Source organism: Fusarium keratoplasticum, chromosome 8 (genome assembly GCF_025433545.1).
Source record: "Fusarium keratoplasticum isolate Fu6.1 chromosome 8, whole genome shotgun sequence".
Taxonomy (NCBI): domain Eukaryota; kingdom Fungi; phylum Ascomycota; class Sordariomycetes; order Hypocreales; family Nectriaceae; genus Fusarium; species Fusarium keratoplasticum.
Window position 1 is genome coordinate 756,311 of NC_070536.1, and position 20,662 is coordinate 776,972.

The 20,662-nt window shown below is 53.9% G+C and overlaps 4 protein-coding genes across 4 annotated transcripts; 2 read left to right on the forward strand and 2 right to left on the reverse strand.

The window, feature by feature from the left end:
• Window positions 1-530: 530 nt before the first annotated feature.
• Window positions 531-3,934, forward strand: NCS57_01005600 (uncharacterized protein; the record flags this gene model as incomplete). The annotated part of the gene is made up of 3 exons (XM_053059814.1): window positions 531-1,109; window positions 1,239-3,122; window positions 3,170-3,934. 3 exons carry the CDS (start codon window positions 531-533, stop codon window positions 3,932-3,934), a joined length of 3,228 nt encoding a protein of 1,075 aa, XP_052910208.1.
• Window positions 3,935-4,293: 359 nt separating this feature from the next.
• Window positions 4,294-5,376, reverse strand: NCS57_01005700 (uncharacterized protein; the record flags this gene model as incomplete). Its single annotated transcript, XM_053059815.1, has 3 exons — window positions 4,294-4,624; window positions 4,673-4,739; window positions 4,788-5,376. 3 exons carry the CDS (start codon window positions 5,374-5,376, stop codon window positions 4,294-4,296), a joined length of 987 nt encoding a protein of 328 aa, XP_052910209.1.
• Window positions 5,377-5,715: 339 nt separating this feature from the next.
• NCS57_01005800 (N-acetyltransferase domain-containing protein) lies at window positions 5,716-6,477 on the reverse strand (the record flags this gene model as incomplete). Its single annotated transcript, XM_053059816.1, has 1 exon — window positions 5,716-6,477. The coding sequence occupies one exon, from the start codon at window positions 6,475-6,477 to the stop codon at window positions 5,716-5,718; it is 762 nt and encodes a 253-aa protein (XP_052910210.1).
• A 9,498-nt stretch (window positions 6,478-15,975) lies between these two features.
• NCS57_01005900 (uncharacterized protein) lies at window positions 15,976-18,498 on the forward strand (the record flags this gene model as incomplete). The annotated part of the gene is made up of 1 exon (XM_053059817.1): window positions 15,976-18,498. The coding sequence occupies one exon, from the start codon at window positions 15,976-15,978 to the stop codon at window positions 18,496-18,498; it is 2,523 nt and encodes an 840-aa protein (XP_052910211.1).
• Window positions 18,499-20,662: the final 2,164 nt, after the last annotated feature.

The window sequence follows — 20,662 nt, forward strand, 5'->3', positions numbered from 1 at the left end:
ACAAGCAAATCTGTCACCAATGGTCTCTGACGGGCGCATGTTCCCTATCTCCAGCTCACAGTAGTTGCACAGTGGGAATTGAATCACCTGCACTCCCCCGCTGGCCGGACGCCGGCATCCATTGCGAATCACTTCGGCCTCCACTTGTAAGCCAACCCCCGGAAGACCGTTTCCATCGGAGCTCCCACGTTCTTCCCAGGCTGTGAGTGTGAGAGCGAGAGGGGAGGCTTCGCTTGCCGCCCGTGATTCTTTGCCCCTCCCGTCCCTCCTTCCTCCCTGGCCTCCCGCGGATAGATAAAGCTGCCTTCCTCTCCCTCAATTCCCCTTCCTTCTCTCACCAGGTCTAGCACCTTTCACGTATCTTTATCCCTTTCATCTTACATCCCTTTGGGACTGTTTGCAAGCCAACCTACCTTCACTAAACCTCTCCTTGGTTGTCTCGTCGAGCAGCCAGCCCCAAGAGCCCGTCGTCGCAGCTCCCCCCATCGCCGCCCGGCACAACAGCTTTCGCTTACACCAACACCCATTCGATGGGAGAAACCGAATCTAAAGCCGCGAATGGTGCAGTTCACGCCACTACCACCACGTCGGACTCGTCGACCGTCACCGCTGGACAGGACGACCAGCCTCCTATAGCGGAGCCCCCAGACCTAGCCATAGAAAAGCCGAGATCTCCTCACACCCTCTCTGCCCAGGCCGTCGCGCTTGACTTCAAGTCGGACGTCGACGATGGGTTGAGTAGCGAGGAGGCTGCCGCCCGCCTGGCTCGGGACGGCCCCAATTCCATCAAAGGCGCAAAGGGCATCTCTCTGTACGAGATCTTCATACAGCAGATCGCCAATGCCCTGACTGTCGTCCTCATCGCCGTGACCGCCCTGTCCTTTGCTATTTCGGACTACGTTGAGGGTGGCGTCGTCGCCGCCGTCATTGTCCTCAACATCGTTGTCGGGTATGTCTTTGCCGCCGCGCCTGCTCAGCCAATCTGCTGCTGCCTGGTCGCTGCCGCTGCTGCCACTCCCTACATCGCTGTCGCATATTGCTATGCCCCTTTCTGTCCCGTTTACTTGTCCCTCTGCTGCCACACGGTGAAGCCTGTGATTTTGCCATGCGTAAGGCCAGAAGCCCCAAGCACCGAGGCCGAATCCTGAGCCATATCCTGAAGCTGCCATGGCGTCTTCAAGCACTGCTACCCCAAGCTCGCACCCTGCTAACATGCAACGCTTTCTAGATTGATCCAGGACTACCGCGCTGAGCAGACTATTCAGTCCCTCTATGCTCTGTCCACTCCCAAGTGCAAGGTCATCCGAGATGGCCAGAGTGAAACTGTCAAGGCCGAAACGCTCGTCAAGGGCGATATAGTCTCCCTCGTCACTGGTGATGTCGTACCCGCCGACCTGCGCCTTGTCCAAGGCATTAACGTTTCCACCGATGAGGCGCTCCTCACTGGTGAATCTGTTGCCATCAGCAAGAAGCCCGAAGCAGTATTTACCGATCAGGATATGCCCATTGGCGACCGCGTCAACCTGGCCTACTCTGGAAGCTCCGTCACCCGTGGACGTGCCACCGGTATCGTCATCGCCACTGGTATGGAGACCGAGGTTGGCCAGATCGCTGAGCTCCTGCGCAAGACCAAGACCGACAACTCCGAAAGGGGTTTCCTCGGTCGTGCCCTGTACAACGCCTACCAGTTCACCCGCAGAATCCTTGGTCTCGAGGGCACTCCTCTCCAGGTCACTCTCAGCAAGTTTGCCCTGCTCCTGTTTGCCTTTGCCATTCTGCTCGCCATCATCGTCTTTTCCGTCAGCCTGTGGAAGATTAGCGATGAGGTCCTGCTCTATGGAATCTGCGTTGGTGTGGCGGTCATTCCCGAGTCTCTGCTCGCTGTGTTGACCGTCACGATGGCTGTTGCCACCAAGGCCATGGTCCGCGGAAATGTCATTGTTCGTCAAATGCCCTCTCTCGAAGCCGTCGGTGGTGTCACCAACATCTGCTCCGACAAGACTGGTACCCTGACCCAAGGACGCATGATTACCCGCAAGGTTTGGCTTCGCGGTAACCTCTCGGGAACCGTCGAAGGCACTGCGAACCCATATGATCCCGGTAGCGGCACCGTCCGCTGGGACGCCGACCTGGCTGGAAGCTGTCTGAACGCCTTCCTCAGAACCCTTACTCTCTGCAACAACGCCACTGTCACGGACGGCAAGAAGGAACCGGAGACCGACTCTAGTAGTGTCATCACCGCTTCCGAAGATGCTGAATGGAAGGCTGTTGGTGAGCCCACCGAAATCGCCCTCAAGGTCTTTGCCATGAGGTTCGGCCAGAACAGGGCTCCCAACGATACGCTGGTTGCTGAGCATCCCTTTGATTCGTCTTGCAAACTCATGAGTGTCGTGTACGGCAACGAGGTCGAACAGACCCGTCAGGTCTACACCAAGGGTGCCGTTGAGGTTCTCCTGACCAAGCTCAATGAGACGGAAGAGTTTAAGAAAGAAATCCTCGCCAAGGCCGAGGAGCTTGCTAGTCAAGGTTTGCGAGTGCTGTGCATCGCCACCAAGGCTATGAATGGCAATGTCCAAGACTGCCACGAGCGAGCCAAGGTCGAGGACCAACTCGAGTTCCTTGGTCTCGCCGGTCTCTATGACCCCCCTCGCCCTGAAACTGCCGGAGCTGTGGCCCAGTGCCGCGCTGCTGGTGTGACTGTTCACATGGTCACTGGTGACCACATCAAGACCGCCACGGCCATCGCGTACGAGGTTGGTATTCTGAACAAGAACGTTCCCCTCAAGGCCAACACCGTCATGGCGGCGGCCGACTTTGGTGCTCTTAGCGACGCCCAGATCGACGCTCTGGATGAGCTGCCCGTCGTTCTTGCTCGCTGTAGCCCCCTGACCAAGGTCCGAATGATTGAGGCGCTCCATCGCCGCAAGGCCTTCTGTATCATGACTGGTGACGGTGTCAATGATTCGCCTGCCCTCAAGCAGGCTGACGTTGGTATTGCTATGGGAGACCGTGGCAGCGATGTAGCCAAGGAAGCTGCCGACATGGTTCTGACCGATGACAACTTCGCCTCCATCGTCACCGGTATCCAAGAGGGCCGACGACTTGCCGACAACATCCAGAAGGTATGTTTTTTCAATCCCATGCTTCCAGTCTCTGCTAACAGTTGTAGTTCCTTCTGCATCTTCTCACATCCAACCTTGCACAAGTCATTCTCCTTCTTATCGGACTTGCTTTCAAGGATGTCAAGAATGTCGCCGTGTTCCCTCTGTCCCCTCTTGAAATTCTCTGGGCCAACCTTGTCACCTCCTCACCTCTTGCCCTGGGTCTCGGCCTGGAGGAAGCCTCTCCTGATATTCTCCGTCGACCTCCCCGCAGTCTTCGCTCTGGCGTCTTTACTCGGGACTTGGTTCGCGACCAGCTCGTATACGGCTTCTGCTCTGGCTCCCTCTGCCTGTGCGCTTTCATGCTTGTCAACTACGCATCGTCCGGCAAGGGTTATCACTCTATGCCGGCCGACTGCAACGAAGCTGGAACCGAGGGCTGTGATCTCGTGTACCGTGCTCGCGCAACTACCTTTTCCACGCTGAGCTTCCTGCTCCTGGTGACGGCGTGGGAGGTGAAGCACTTCCACCGCAGTCTCTTTGCGATGGACGAGCGATGGTCTGGACCGTTTTCGGTGTTCAAGACCATCTACCACAACCGATTCCTCTTCTGGTCAGTTGTTTTTGGCTTCGTCATGATCTTCCCCGTGGTGTACATTCCCTACCTCAACACTGAAGTGTTCAAGCACAAGGGTCTCACCTGGGAGTGGGGAGTCGTGGCAGGCTGTGTTGTTGTGTACATTGGTCTTTTGGAAGTCTGGAAGGCGTTCAAGCGACGAATGAGCCTGGGAATCGATACGCATCCCATGGCTCAGGGTCAGCCTGAGGTCTAAGCCTCGTGGTTGACTCGAGTACAAAGCGAGTTGAAACAAAAGGGGGTAGGTAGCCGTGAAGAGTTGATGGACAGGTTTTAAGGATATGTGTCATGGGTCTCAGAATGTTCACTATTATGCTTATCGCTAATATCCTCTTGTCAATACATTTTCCTGTCAACAAAAAACAACTTGTATGCATCGCTGTGATTATAAAATGTCTACTTGATTCCTCGTCAAACTTTTCGTAGGAGCCCGAGGTCTGGACAAAGCCGAGGGGTCTCCGTGATGATGCCGGCATCAGAAGGGCCGTTCGTGATTGTGAGCGTGGGCCCATATTGTGTGTTTGGATTGAAAGGGTCGTATCATAACGTCAAGGCTTACTCGCCCTTGGCCTTCTTGATGGGGTTGCCGTCCTTGTCGACGAGGCCCTTTTCGCGCATGACCTTGAGGGCGTCGTGGATGGGGTCGAGCTCGGGCATGGGGGGACGGTGCGAGTCCCAGTAGTTGTCGGCCCAGGTAAAGTACTGGCCGTAGTTGCAGGTGAAGAACATGTGGTGGAGGGTGTGGTGGGCGGGAGAGTTGATGAACTTTTCGAGCCAGTGGCCGGTGATCATGTCGCCGTCGTGGATGAGGATGGTCCAGACCTGGACGAGGGCGAAGAGGAACATGTAGAGGTGCTTCTGCATGGGGCAGATGTAGACAAAGACACTGCAGGTGTTAGCGGGTGAAGCTGTCGAAGGGTGGAAGGGTGCTTACTGGTAGGGGAGAGACTGGAGGTATCCATCCACGGGGTGGAAAGCGATGGCAGCCCAGGGCGTGGGAACTGATGTTGTTAGCTTGATTCTCATGATGGGAGAGAGGCTTGACTTACTAATCCACTTGTGGTGAGGCTTGTGGACATACTTGTAGACACTGGGGTGATGCTCCAGGCGGTGAATCCAGTAGATGCCCAGATCGTTAAAGACCATGTAGAGAAGAGTAGACACGCCGAGCCACCACCAGCCGTACTCGTCGATTCTGGTGTACAGCAGACTCTTGCCGCGGACCTCGCCGAGGAAGAAGGGCAGGGTGAGGAGGTCGATGATGGGGATGGCGAAGAAGCTCGACTGGATCTCCTGACGGATCTGGTTCTTGAGGAAACGCGGGTGGTACTCGAGACGACGGTCAAAGATGAAGTAGTATGACAGGGCGGCCGAGATGACGTAGATTATGGACGCGCCGAAGCCGGCGATGAGGAGGATGGATGCGGACTGGCGGTAGATGTTGTCGCGCGCGAGCGAGGAGCCAAAGTTGAGGGAGTAGGCATCGTCGTAGGGCGTCTTTGAGGTCGAGTCGGTGAAGCTGGTCGTGTTGCTCGAGAATCCGGAAGACGCCGGGGAGGATGAGGATTGTTGGGGGAAGAAGTAGGCGTATCCGTAGTCGAAGACGTAAGGGTCGAGGATCTCGAGGAGGAAATCCATGATGGGCGACGCAACACGAGAGAAAGAACTAAAAGCAACACAATCCGCACTCAATTGATCTGTCCCAGAAGAATTAAAGAGTGAATTGTTCAAGTTAAAAAGGGTCGCCAGTTTTTTTTCTTTATTAGATACCCTTCTGTTTTCGTTCGGAGCCGGGGTTTGGCGGTGTCCGTTCAATTAATTTCCCTGCACTGGCCCACCAGGGGTCGTGCTTTGAGGGGGCAAAGCATCTCTGTGCCTGGATTTTATCTTGATCTTATCTAATGATTGGAGCGGGGCCTCGCCAACCCGAATACGAATTAGATGCCGAGCGCAGATCCAGCCAATCATTTTTACTCTTCACCTCCGGAAGCTGGGCTGCCGGATCATGCAATCCTCCTCTTCGTAAAGGTCGCTGCACGCCGCTACAAAATCAGGCCCGAGTTTCTCGTCGAGCTTTGCGGCTTCTCCCGCCCACCGCGCATTGTCCACCGGCCACGTCTTTCCCAAGGAGCGGAATCCGTTTCTGAGGTACAGGCCGTGGCCCTCGGCCGACGACGTGACGAGGGTCGGAGCTGAGTCGGCGTCGGCCTTGGCGAGCGCGGAGCTCAGGAGCCGGCCTCCGACCCCGCTTCGCTGGTGGGACGGGTGAACCATGAGTTGGAGTACCTCTAGACTACAAGTCAGTAAATAGCATTCAACAGCCTTTGTAGATGGAAACGTGCCGTAGTGTTTCTGTCCTTTGATAGCTTCTTCCTTGCACTTGTCCATCTCTGCATTCCTCTCATTGAACCGATCCCACAACTCCTTGAGGTGCTCCTTCGGCTCCGAGATGGAAAGCGGAGGTCCATCCCTTGTATCCTCGTCGCTCTTGTTCGAGTTCGAGTTCGCGATCTGGTAGATTATGAACCCCACGATCTCTCCCCCCTCCTCCTCTGCCACCACCACGGTCCTCCCTGGATCTTGGATTGCTCCGCGGTCTGCGATGCGGATGATGTCGCGTGGATGTTTTTGGAAAAAGGCGGCGTAGAAGACGTGATATCTGTTGAGGGCTTCGTAGTGTATGTTGGAGATGGCGTCGCTGTCGGCGAGGGTTGCTGGGCGGAGGGCGATTGAAGCCATTGCTGTTCTGGTCGTGGTCAGTCAATGCGGTGAGGGAGTGTTTCACTTTGCGAGAGGATATCCTCTCTGATGCTATTTTATGTAGTTTTTCCTGTTGCGCTAGATTGTGGACTTGAGATGAATGTCGAGTGGTTCCTGATGAGGAAGCTGGCTTTGGACCCGCATCGGTCCCGGGTGAGTCAATCGGTGAGAATTGAACAGGCGAGCTTCCAACAAGAGCAAGTGTCAACTAAAAGGCGTAGAAATTCATCAAGGGAACTAGACACTTGTAGAATCTATCTATTCCAAGTTCGAGGCATCTGAGGGGAGTTGTGAGAACATGAGGCATTGGATAGAGTTGGCCAAGTGGAGCTACCGATGACTTGCTTCAACGGTCGCTAATTAGCTTGGCTATGGTGTCTTCCCCCAGTCCCTCGAGCTGTTTGACTCGCATTTAGCTAGGCTAGCTACTGCATAGCTTGTGTTGTCGTATTCTGACCCTCAGCATACATAGCGAAGAGGCGCCCCAGTTCGGCTTTGAGGGATGAATGGCTCGTTCCCGTCAACGCAGGCTTAGAACAGGGATGGTTGATACTTTCTTACATGGATTCGCAGCTTTGCACATGGAGAGGGAGGTGTGCAGGCAGGTGTATGATCCTTGGGAGGCACTTGTCAGAATGTTCCGGAATGGACTTGTGGGCTGGGCACTTGATTCGCCTGAAGGTGACCTGAAGGTGACAGGCACGCTCGACATAGCATGCGATTAGTTAAGAGGTGTTGTGTGATACTGCGTTTTATACTCTCCTCCAATAAAACCTTCGCTCCTTGCTAGGCACTTTGACCGACCCTCCGTTTGTATGAAGAGAAATGGTGATCGAATGTGAGCCGGTCAGGGATTTGAGACTGCCGAGGCTTACTGATGCCTTGTTTAATACCCGAGATGACAATATGACCACTTATAGCTACATCTAATAGCATTCGTAGCATCTATCTAGCATACACATGTAATATGAGCCTTAAACGAGGAGCTAATTGCTACCTTTGATAGTTGTCTGTAGTCCCAACAGAGCAGCAACCGTTGACCTGAATTGATTTGATGTGGGTACTCACTGAACCGGTATGTCACACGATGGGATGATGGTGATACGAAAGCAATTCGCTGAAAAGCTGTAAGAATACAAGGGTGCTACAACGTGAGATTTAGGTAGGTAGGTAGGTAGAATGACACTAATAGGAATGGGCCACCATAGGCCTGCCCTTGCTTTGATCTGGATAAAATGAGGTGTTTTTGTTGACAAGGGAAATTCGGCCGACCTAAATGGGAAGCTGAGAAGTAGAGGTCGATGAAAAGAGTGAACATGTCAGCATGTCAGTTTCCCAACCGTGTCAAGCAGCTTTGGCTGGATCATCACTACCAAGACAGGGACGAGAGCTGGATGGCACCAGTTGATTTACTGATGAGCTTGATCATTCATTACCTCCCTGAGCAGAACCGTGGGATAAGTCTTGCAGCATGGTAGGTTTGCATCAGAGTTTGGAAGGCTAGGAACATCAGGGGACAGCCTCAAACTCAGAGATCCCAACGTACTTCCACCGAACAGATCAACTACGGAGCAAGCATTCGATAGTCATGTAGCCACCATTGTTTTCAACGGCTTGAAGGAAAAGAACAGCGGTATACTAGGCGCCGTTATAGCAGTTTCAATCTTACGCAGCCCATGGTTGGCTTGGCTCTCGGTTCGCTTCCCAACTTGGCAACTCGCAGAGATCCTGGGGTAAGGGTAATCCCTGAGAGACAGAGAGAGCCGGACACGCGGGGTTCTGAGGTACTGGGTTTGGTTCTGTGCTTCCACATATTGGGGTGGGTTGAGACTTCAACGTGGGACTATATCACGTCGGCCTGTCACGTAGCTTGACAGCGTTGATAATTACACCCCTCGAGAAGATTCAAAAGACCACATGCGCCCATAGGAGACGACAGAAGAGACTTCTACCGCTTCACAATTTCTTCTGTCCCTGGAATTTCACAGTAATGCTTGAGTTGGTAATGAGCAGTTGGGCAAGGTTCAAGCCAGCCTTTCCAATGTCCACAAATATCCAACAGCTAGGAGGCATTGGATAGAAGTAATAACGGCACGTCATCCCAAATGAGCGTAGAAAAGCAAAAGGGGTACCGGATCGATGTTCTTCGGGGAATCCAACGTTGCGGACGGCGTGTTGAGGAGCCCTGGCAACAAAGGAGTTGGCTGACCTGCAACGACCATCTGGGACGATACTCCAGGGGATGAAGAAACCAAGGGACATGGAAGATGGATACCAAAAAGTAAAGGAAGTTAAAAAAAGACATACAACACCGGGGATTCGCTGGTCGTCACCGACCCAACTACTAATCCGGCGCTTCGCAGCTTGACTCTGGGGGAGCGGACGGGACCCCGTATTCTCTACGAGCTATGGTCGTATGTGGTGGTTTGGCTGGAAGAGTCGTCTCAAGAAGGGGAGTCGATGGGGCGTTGTATGCCGTGAGAGCCTCGAAGGATTTCAAAGGACTGCGTGGCGATCGGACTAGAACAAGAGTCAGCATCTATCAACGGTGTTGTATAGTTGAACGGGAATGAATCGAGGTTTTCAACAAGAAATAAGAGGCAGTAGTTGAGAGGAGACCGTGATACCCTCTTGGTACATAGAACCGAAGCAGGACACCTATGACGTAGATGACGATCGAGCCGTGATAGATGTGGTTGTCTGATAATGGCCGGGCTTGTATGGCTCTTGGGAGGAAGGGACTACTTCGGAAGCTTGGACAAGCCGGTTCTGACCTCGAAGCATTCGAGTAACTCTAGGTCGGGTCGAGTATCCGAAAACGATCGAGGGTGGTCGACGTCAAGGAGGAGCCAGGGTTCGAGTCTGGATGCTGCTGTGCCACAACCGGCCAGAATGCAACGCATCTGCATTTGAAAAGAGTATGATTATCTCATATCGGTAGGATTTCGTGCCTTGCATGCTGTGCGAGAGATGTGATCAAGTCCGGGTCGATCTGGGGAAAAGGTTGCAAGATATGGGAACGCCAAGTCGGGAAAGGGGGAGAAGCTAAGTTGATATAGGTATAGAACAGACTAGCAAGGGTCATTATATTTGTTCAACCAATGTTTTGTTTCTTGTTTCCAAAATGTTTTTGGCGAGTCGAGTTTCCACGTCTCTTCCTACCCCCTGGCACGAGTTGATAAGCCTATTCCCTGCCAAGAACAACTAGGTTTCGCGAACGACATAGTCTCACCACTCTACGCCGTAAACTAATAAAATCACTCCCATTGTTAACATTGATTTTGCAAGAGAGATAGTAAAATACATCAACTCTGCAGCAATTTTCTGCGTTTTTTAGAGTATTTCTGCATCGCACCACTAAGAACCGTGCGTGCTCCCATTCCTCTCGAGTGAGAACCCGGATGGACAGGTGCGCACCTTGATGGACACCCTGATGTCCTCTTTTCCTTGCAAAACACCACCCCAACACCACTCTTGCTTGTACAACCGCACCCAAAATCGCCCACATGAGGACTTACTGGTGATGGGCGTGCATTTCATTCACCTCTGTAGATCCTGAACCGGCGTTGCATCCAGGAAGCAAGCCACGATCCAGGGGTGAGGGGGGGAGGATTGATAAGGCTGAGACTGGTTGTCTTTGTTGGTAAAGTGTGAGTATAAAGAATGAGGCCGCCCCGAAATGTGGTTTTGTTCTGCTTCTCTCTGGGGATGAATGTTGTCGAGCTTTTACCAAGTACTTGTTGGATGGCCTATGGTTTCTTGGACTTGTTCTGAGGAACTCACCTTGAGGACCATCCATTTCCTCCCGACCCTTCAGTCAAGACAACTCGAACAGAATCATGGATCGGTCAAATCGACACAGGTCTCCGATGAGACTGGCTCGTCCTCAACTCGAGGATTTTTGCCCATCGCTACGAGCATCTGACGGTCAGAACCTCTCGCGAAAGCCCCCTTGACATCGAGACGTCAACATCCTTTTGTTCTTCTCATCGTTCGGGAACTCTCCCGGGACGGAAAGACGGTATATGCCTCAATCCACGTCGACTCGCATGGTCCAAGGGCCCCATGGCCCCATTCCCACGGACGTGTTGCTCCCCGAGTCTGACGATGAAGGCTGAAGAATTTTCTTCTCTTCGTTTCTCTTACTCTCACCGTCTCGCAGGCAGTCTCCCCCACGAAAGAAGAGGATCCCGGCACGGTATATCCGCGACGCGAGTTACAGGAAAAGAAACGTATCCCACGTTCTGTACGCGTTGACGGCTGCCTTCCGGACGAGTCGAGTGTCGCGTGTCCTTGTCGATCGGGTTTGATCCAGGTCGTCTCATCGTGATGCCTGCCGGAGAACATCCCAGACCCGAGAATGGTCGTGGTGGTTGGGGATGTGACGCGGTTGATGATGAGAAGAGCTGTTGTTGACGTTGCTGTCGTGGCTCACAAGACGTAGGAAGTCAAGGAAGCAGACACTTGTCTAGAGGCAGAGGGTTTGCCTATCAGCAAAGGCCGACCATGAAGCCATGTACGCCTCGATGGATGAGCATTTCTCTCACGCCGAGGTAAGCGCCCTTTGCCATATCTCCTTGTCATTGTCAGTCTCTTGTCAAGTTCTTCGTTTCCAGCTTACCCCATCTCTCTTCTTCCCTTGGCTTCGGTCTTGTTTCTGGTCACCTCTAGCCTGACCTCCCCTCCCACGCCCGCGTGGGTCATGGCGGCCTTGCCCCCTTTCCCATATCAGCTTTCTCCCCAACGCTGCGATCCTATTCACTCCCACGCTGGACCGCCCACACCACCTGATAGCCCGGTGGTTTCCCATGACTAAAATCCCATCACCGGGCGGCGTGGTAGTCCTACGCTTGTTGGTTCATCACAAAGTCACCCCCCGTTTGTCTCCCTCTAGACGACGCATCCCTGCTGTCGTCTCTTCTCCCTCCTTCGGCTTTCCCATTACTGCTCGTCGTATACACGCACGCCGTTAGAGGACGTTCTTGTCTATCGACCCCAAGTACCTCTGGTACAACACACCACCTGCCCTCTCTCCCAGTCCAGCTAAAACCGTATGCGTGGGATGCATGCATAACGGATCCGGGTTACTTGCTGAATCGTTCGCTCTGAGCGGTCCATGTCCTGGGCTTTTGTGGTCCCATCCACCTTGGGATTCTCCATTCCCCGTTTCCCAATTATCCCTCATCTCATGCTGCGGCCATGTCACTCCTCACACTCCCTCTTCACATCACGTTGGCCGCGTGCCCATCACACTGGTTCGTCACGCTCTGCCGTCGTCATGTTGACTGGTTCACGTCGTCGAGCTAGTCGCAGTGTTTGCTGCCGCTGCCACCACTATTGCAATAGCGTCCATCTCGACGGCCGCAGCATCAATTGATGTCGTCGTCCTTATCGTGGTCATTCACGACTCCGGCTTCACCCATCATTGGCTCCGCCGTCCCCAGCACAACGGCTCCCATCCGGAGCTCCACTCGGCGGCTGTCGTTGCCAGAGTGCAATCCACACTCACATGTTTTGTCCTACTCGATCCCCATGTCCATCTTTACTCTGGTCCAATCTCGACGTCTACTCACCCTGATCTCACCCTCTTACACGCCGAGCACGATCCACTGCAACACCCACGCCGTGTCGCCCCCCCTCATCCGGCATTCGAGGCCACCTCATTTGTCCACGTACAGGACGAGCCTGCCCGTCATGCCGAAGTGGGAACTGTGCCCCAGCCCGCCACGCAGGCAGGGTCTCCAAGTGTAACAGAGCTTCACCACCACGGCACGCCCCAAGCTTCAGCTTGTATTCACCGATGTGGACGACAGATACGAACCCATGTCTCTGCTCGGTACCCGGCTCTATGAGAACCGGGTTCCCATTGACGGCCTAGTCAACCCCCACCCGGAGCTTACAAGTCCCATCGCCATGTCCAGGTACCGTCTCTCGTACCTGGCAGCTAGCCTGAGCTATCGGAATCCGGACCCAGCTACAGGCGCTTCGATACCTCGTTTTGGAACATGATCCCGGCCTTGAGGCAGCCCCTAAGTGGCCGTCCCCCCAACTAGATCCCACTCAGAGGTCAGCAGAAGGCCTCACCCGCACGCCAATCACACCAACTCGAGAGATCCGGATAGACTTCGTCCCCACCCGCGGGAGATGTGCTCGGCATGGACCGTTCGATTCTGTAGGATCAACGCTGCAGTGCGACACAATGCTCACGACGGTTGGCCGGCCGGCAACTTTGACAAGAAGCTCGTCATTGAGGGAGGCAAGCTCAACGCGGAGGACGCTGCTTCTGGGCATGAGTAAACAGAGCTTGTGTGGGAACTCGAAACATGCCGGGTAGCTCGCACTGCAGAGGTGTGCTGCGGGAAGCTGTGCTCGAAAGCAGCGTGCATGGCCCCAGCCAATTACGGGAATAAGCCCTCCTACACTATACATGTGTATGCGGGGTGGGAGTCGTCGGTGCCGCGTGACATTGGGAAGGGCCCCCGGGCCATGGTTGGACATCTCTTACACTCAAAGACGGAACTTGTCCTTGCACGGGGAGTGGAGCACCTCCCACTCCGACCTCCCACGCCCACGCCAGCATACGATGATCAGGCAACGGAAGAGGATGGATGCTTGAGATTCGAAGAGAGGGTGGGATGAAGGGGGAGGTCCTGCTCCGTCTCGAGCAGGTATAAGAAGGGCTCGTCCTCCCCCTCCAAGTCGAGTTTTTGTTCTGCATCCAACAAGCATCCAGCACTTCAACACTCACATCAAACACTTACAAACATTTTCGAAGACTTTTCTTCACCAACAACCATCAACATGTCTCCCTGGTGAGCACCTCCTCATCAGTGGCTCCTCGAGTCTCCTTGTCTCTTGTACAGAGGGCCTTGGCTGAGTGCCTTGGCTTCTGCAGAGCGCCTGGGGTCGACTGGGGATGCCATCCATTCTCCTGATCATCTGGCTAACAGCCTCTAGCTCCTGCTGCAACCACGACAACACTGCCTGCAACACCTGCTCTTGCTGCAAGGTGAGTACCCAGCCAGTGTCTTACTCTACAGTCACTGACATTCACAGCACTAAATTTCCCAACTCCATTCAAACCGACAACACTCGCCTCTGGAAGCCTCCAGGCCTTTGACGACCATGTCTCCCACGGATACGCAATAGGGGAGCATCCCCTCAACCGAGCAGAGTCGGATTGGCAACCGAACAATGGATTGGATTATTTGGAAGTGGCACAGAGACGTGCGAGTGAGCGACTGTGACCGCCATGGTTTTTCGAGGTAGCGCAGCGCTAGATGTGAATTGAGCCCGCATGCCTGAGATTCTTTACTCTCTCCTGTGACTTGATGCTTCGATTCGACATTCCCATGTGATAAACTCTTCGGCACATCGGCCTTCGGAGCGGCTCGTGATAAGATCTGCCTCGTGGCTTCAAGATAGGGCGTCGTTAGCAGATGAGCTAGCGACGTCACACGGCAACGTGGAAGGAGGGGAGATGATTGCTGATCTGAAACGAGGACCCGAGATTTGGCGATTACCGCCGCAGCCGGGAGACGAACTACTGGGGGAAGCTAGTCTGATAGAGGAGAAGAACGGTGCTGCTTGGGCTTGGGGGATGACGTGGGGGGTGGACGGGAGGGAGGAAGGGCCGTGTCGGGAAGTGGAGAGGAGGATAAGTGCCGAGATGGACGGTTTGGTGTTGAAGATTGATAGTGAGGAGTTGGTTAGTGGCTGGGGTGGTGAGTGACGGTTGATAGACTGCCGTTTCAAGTGTCTCTTTGCTTACCTACCTAGATGGACTATACTCTGAACACATATATCTGCAAACCATAGACATACACCAGTGTCTGCTTGGTTTAATCAGCTTGTTCTACTACCCTATGGCCATGAGCCTGATTGTACAATGCGTACGGAGTGTAGGTTTGAGAGTGAGTACGCCGTGAATCTGCGGATATCTTGGTGAGCGGTTTAGGGTATTTGTGATGAACGGATTCCTTGGCAAGGCAGATTCAACCATTTAATCCAGCAAACAAGAGATGTTTGTTCTAGAGATGTCTTGTCTGTCAAAGACCTCGAATATCTAAAAATACCTCGTCTAACAAATGGGCGCAGAATGGCTGCACTTCGGGCTGTGTTGGGGCCAAGAGCTAAGATCAGCCGCTTTTGGGCATGTTCATGTTCAGCCGCGGGCGGGGTTGAAACCAAGGCAGCGACTGCGCCTTTCGGCAGGATTTGCACAATTTGCCCGGTTAAAGACGCAGTTGTTGGTCGTGAAATCACAAATGTGTTGATCTCAAGTGACATGTCCGTGTTGTTCATGTTGAGTTTGGCTGGTGAAGCGCCCGGCTACGTCATAAGTTCATCCCGAGAATAGCTGCACTGCACTGCACAAGAAAGGCGCGTCTGTCCGCGTCTCCACATGATCATGCCCGTGACTTTGAAACACGGCCAAGGCTTGGAGCTTTTCACCCAAAAAACATGATTCTTCAAATTTGAATCCTTGATGATTGAACCAGACGCCAAACAACGCATCCTTTTGCTTTCGCGCCTCAATTGAGGCAGTGTCACAGGCGCCCCCAGCCTCGTCCACCCAGGGTTGCGCGATAGCCTCAGGCGGCTGCTCATACATGAGCATAGACACCACAACACACCGCTAACTTTTCGACCAATAGACACTGACATTTGTTGGCCTCGTCGGTCGCTGTGGGTTGTCTTAGCTGGCGCCATTCGACCAGACCACCAAGATTTCCTTCCTTCGGGCCCCAGACTCCAGGGGGAGGATCCATATCGTGTGAATCCTTGCTCTCGTCATCTCGCAAGCCAAGGCGAGCCAAGGCAAGGCACGGATGGGATATTGTCTCTTGTCAAAGGCGACGAGACAAGGCAACCGCTTACCTGGAACTACTTCATCTCTCTCGAACCCGTCACGTTGAGACAAAACTTCTCTTCTCCCCTTCAGCTTTCGGCCCCCAACGACTTGTCCTCCAACCCCGCCTCACCACCTCCCATCCATACAGCAGCCACCTCTATCCATCCAGCGGCAAGCCCAGCCTGCACAGCCTTCATCTCGTTTGTCTCCAACGCCGTTCGCTTCACTAAACGCCGTTGGCTCTGGAGAAGCCTGGTCCGCCGGGGTAAAGGCCATCATCTCCCGCCCCTCTTGTCTTGACAAAACCATCTCGCTTGCTTGACTCGAGGCTCTATTCTATTGCCGTCCTTCTTATATCGCCCCCCGACCGCGCTAGATTGCCCCCTAAAGCCCCTGTCTTTTTTCGGCGCCGGTGGGACAAGCCATCAATCTCAGGCAGAGCCAAGAGTGGGACCCCGGAAAGCAGGAGCCGAGACGGGGGGTGATAGCCGTAAGACACCACCGGTTCGACCCCGAGAATCACGGAGCGTCCACGGCGTCTCCTTTGACTACAGTCCTCTTCCGTCTTCACTCCTTCCGTCTGACATCATTTGTGTACGCTCTGAAGCATAGCATCCGCCATCATGCCAGAGACGCTGGAGCCTGGCTCGCCCTTCACTACGCCACCGGTGTCGCCCGGCGGCGTCGAGAAGCGGCGATCACGGAATCCTCTCAAGAACATGATGCAGCATCTTACGGTGGATCCTCCTCCAGAGGACGAGGACCGACAGCCACGGAGAGCATCTCTCATCCGCCGCATTAGCTGGCGAAAGAGTCGCAGCCCTTCAGCCCATTCCGACAGGTCGGGCGGTCAGCCTCAGGATCCCAACCTTTGCAGGGCGTGCGCTGGCTGGGCGGCTGATATCGACTCTACCTTTGACACCATGGACGACTTTTTCATGAGGGCCTTGGATCCGGCAGCGGCAGACACCTTTGAAAACAAGGAGCACTCTATGGGTCGCCTGAAGGAGCTTGAGGAGAATCGCTTCATCACAAAGTGCCCTCTGTGCAAGCTGTTTCTGTCCGTGCACATTCCCAGCGAAGGAGAGGGCGACCTGTACCTCTCTGGCTTTTCGAGCAGAGACACCAACTATCTCATTGATAGTCACATCATGTTTGAGCAGGGTCATGGAGCAAAGAACAAGAGCAAGGGAATCAGCCCTGCCTTTCTAGGCGTCGTACCCAAGAAGAGCGGCGACGGCGCTCTCAGCTGGGATGTGAGCGCCGACTGGTTCCGCGACTCGGGCATGCTTTACCGGACCATGCCTGACACAGCCCCGACTGAGCTTTTGAGTGCGCGATCTGAAGGGAGGCACTCGCGGGCAAGCTCATTTACCGACACGAGTGGCTGGTTGAAGCGTGGAATCTGGGGTCGCGAGCTTGAACAGACGATTGACATGTCCATCGGTCAGGACTGGCTGCGATTCTGCGAGTTCTATCACCAAGGTCGTTGTGGACGAAAACCCATCACACATGAGATGCCCGGATTTCGACTTGTCGACTGCGCAAAGAACCCGCCAACAGTGGTGGACGCATCCATCACGGATCGATACGTAGCTTTGAGTTACGTGTGGGGGAACAAGAAGTCAGCTCCTGGGAGCTGGCCCAAGGTGATCTGGGACGCCATCATAGCCACCAAGGACCTTGGTGTCAGGTATCTATGGGTGGACAGGCTATGCATCGACCACACGCGGCCTGCGGAGAAGATGCAACAGATTGCGAGGATGGATGAGATCTTTGAGGGCGCTATCCTGGCTATCATCGCAGCATGTGGTGAGGACGCCGATTATGGTCTCCCCGGCGTGGGATCGAGGAATCGACCCCCTCAGCCAAAGTACGAGTTTGTCAACTCAGACATTACCCTCGTGTCAAGTCTACAAGATCCTAGACTCGCCATCAAGAACTCGGCGTGGTATCGGCGAGGTTGGACGTATCAGGAGGGTCTTCTGGCGCGTCGACGACTCATCTTCACCGACCAGCAGATGTACTGGGAGTGCGAGGGCATGTGTTGTCCTGAGTCACTCATCCTGCCGCTTGAGTTCTACCACGACATGGAAGAGCAGAGAATGGGCGACTTTATGAGACCGGGTCTATTTAATGGTGTGTCATTCGTCGATGGCAGCTGGGAGCGATGGAAGAGACTGCCTGGCAAGGCAGAGGACCCCAGCACGCTGAGCATCTTTCGAGAGGCTGATCAACATATCGGCAACTACACGCGGCGCGACTTGACCTACGACCAGGACTCACTCAACGCGTTCCTCGGTATTCTGAGACGGCTCGAGACCACGGTTGGTCCTGGCAAGATGTTCAACATCCTGGGCATCCCCGTCTGGGCGCCCCAGCTGGACCAGGTTGTGCCAGCCACGGGTCTCCCACGAACTCGCGACATGTTTGCCCTCTCGACGTGCTTCTGGCATCACAAGGACGGCGTGGTAGCTACGAGGCGTCCCCACATGCCCAGCTGGACATGGGCTGGATGGAAGGGCCCCGTCGACCTGTACTCGTCCATCACTGTCGTGGACCCGGACAGCAAGGCGCGGGAGCGCAAGTACAACGCCCACCACTACGTCACGGCGACACACGTGTCCCGCAACGACCCCAACTCCATCCGCTGGACCTACTCGCCCAACATTGTCCTCGTCAACCAGGACGGCAGTGTGGCGTACGACTTTGGCGCCTCGGCCCTTGCTACGGGCATGCCGCCTGCGCCGCCGTCGCTGCCTATCCGTCCGTATGGTATTCACGTGCCGAATCCGTTTGTGCTGGACCGGGTCAAGGCCCGGACGCACCCAGAGGGCTGGATCTTTAACCGGGTGAGCGTCGATGTTCGGCTGAGCCGGGGATCTGGGTCGATCCGGGAGTACATCGAGAGGCATGCCAAGGGAGAGCAGATGACGGTACTCTGGTTCGTCGAGGAGTCGCTGGTGATGCTTCTCGTGGTGGAACGGACCGAAAGGAACGGACGAGTTGTGTGGGAGCGCGTCGGACGCATGCGCATGGGCTTCTCAGAGGAGTCTAAGGACGTTGTCAACACCTTTGGAAGTGTAGAGAAAATGGTGGGCGAGCTACCCCTGAGAAGACTCGGGGAGGATATCGTGATTGAGTAGGCGGTCATTGAGTAAGGGGTCAAAGTATATACATGGTTTTTTCATCTAGGAGCATTGTAATAGTATGGCGATTCATTTTCGGACAGGAGAGTCATTCAGTCTTTGACTGCGGGTGGATAGCATAAGATTGTAACTCATACCTGGGGTAGAGCATGCGTCACATGGATTTGTGGCATTATAAATGGAACAAAAGGATAGTGCTGTGGCAGTTTGTTCTATTGAGCTGAATAAGCGTGAAAAAGGGCGATGGGCATTGTCCACAAGGTTGTGACACGAATGTCTACCCAGACTGTAGGGATGCCTGTTGATACAAATACGTTTCTACCGCAGCAATAATGTGTAATGGGTATCTATCCTAAATAAGCTAATCTCAACTGACCAGTTCGCTGAAGGACTGGGTAATAACCAAGCAAAACCCGAAGGCTATTAGGATCCTAGCACAGATACGAAAAGACAGCCCAGGGTTATCCATATGAGGTATTGAAGCATAAACATGGCAACAGTGAACCAGTCGACGAAAGTGAAATCACAACCACTCTCGTTCGTCATCGATTCCTGTAAGCTGGGCTGAACGCTCGCGATCTCTGCTGTAGCGATGCTGCCAGGGGCGGGAGTATTGCCAATGCAGGGGTGACTGTCATGGCTGAGGAGCTTCCGGCTGGCACTGACAGTGCGACCGAGTCGACACAATTGAGTCTTGAGTGTGATGCCGTTGGATCTGCACGGACTGTGGCGGAACCTGACCGAAATGGGAGTCTTTCTGATCCTGACTCTGGCTTTACCTATACCGCTGAACTGGGTTCCTTGCCTTGCCATGAGTTTTAGTGCAGTATACTGTCGTCGAGTGTTGGGAGAGGCCACAGCAGGACTGGAGTAGACTCTGACATCGAGAGACGTCCTCTTTCCAGCACTGCCCCTGGCCTTGATGCCGCGGACACCCTTAGTAGTGAATGAAAAGGTGGTGTTCTTCAGCTGAGAGAGTTGAGTGGTAGAATTGGCGATCGATGAATCTGTGTCAAGAAAAGAGTCAACTTCCGCTTCGCGACTGGCCTTGAGTCCAGCCCTGAATCTGGCCATGGCCTCGACGCATGCCTGTCGCTTAGCCTCCCGCTCGCGATCATTATCTTCCTCGAGTGCAAAGCGAGCTCTGATCCGTTGGGATTCAATGCTCTCTAAAGGCCTGGGGGAGGAAGTTAAATGGAGTGAACGAGCGAGATGGCCGTGCATGTTGGTGTATTTATTGGCACCCCAGTTTCTAAAGCTATGTGGGTTGCTGTTGTAGTGGCCATTGGACCGCTTGCCACGTTGGTCACCTCTCTGCTTAAAGAGACGCATCTTGTGGAGATTATTAGTTGGAGAAGCAGAAGGCTGTTAGATGTAGCCGCGTAGCAGAGGCCTGCAGAGCAGAGATTTGTAGCAGAGCAGTGCAGCAGCCAAGATGACGAGACCAAGGTTAGTTTGGCGATGATCAACGAAGAAAGAAAGCTTCTGGAGGAAACCAAAAAAAAGGACCATGATGTAGATAGAGTTGGAAAAATAATAGACATGAAAGTATAGGTTTGGATGTGTTCCCTGAAAGAGTCATCTGCCTCCTGATGCATGCGTCTTGAGTCTATTTTGACTTTCCCTGACAACTCTGATCCTGATGATACTCTGTGAAATCTCTAAGACCCCCCTTTGATGAGCGCTTTGAGCTCGCACCTCAGCGTTCCTCAAGAAACCTAGACCTGGACTTCTTGGATTCAACATCGAGGTACTGACCATGGACTTGCACAGCCAAGCAAGGATCACGCAGATATGGCACAACAATTGAACCAATGAGAATATGATCCCGGCTCTGGAAACAGCTAGGAGACTATTTGACCAGGATTCCAAGCTATTCGAGTTCTATGAGCAACTTATCCGAGCCCATGCCTACCTGCCCAGAACACAGTTTCAGGCGTACCATCTCCCCGAGAGGCACAGGCTTTGCCATGAAATGAAATATCTTCGGCTCTCACAGATGGAAGAATTGATAGGGCTGTGAAGTTTTAGAAAGTTAATTTGGGTTGACGGGACAACATCGACAAGGCACAGAGAGCTGCGCCTCTTTACTCTCGCAGACGAGGTCTCACATCGGCCCGAGAGAATAGTTTAAACTTGGCTACGTGCGCCCGTGCTGGAT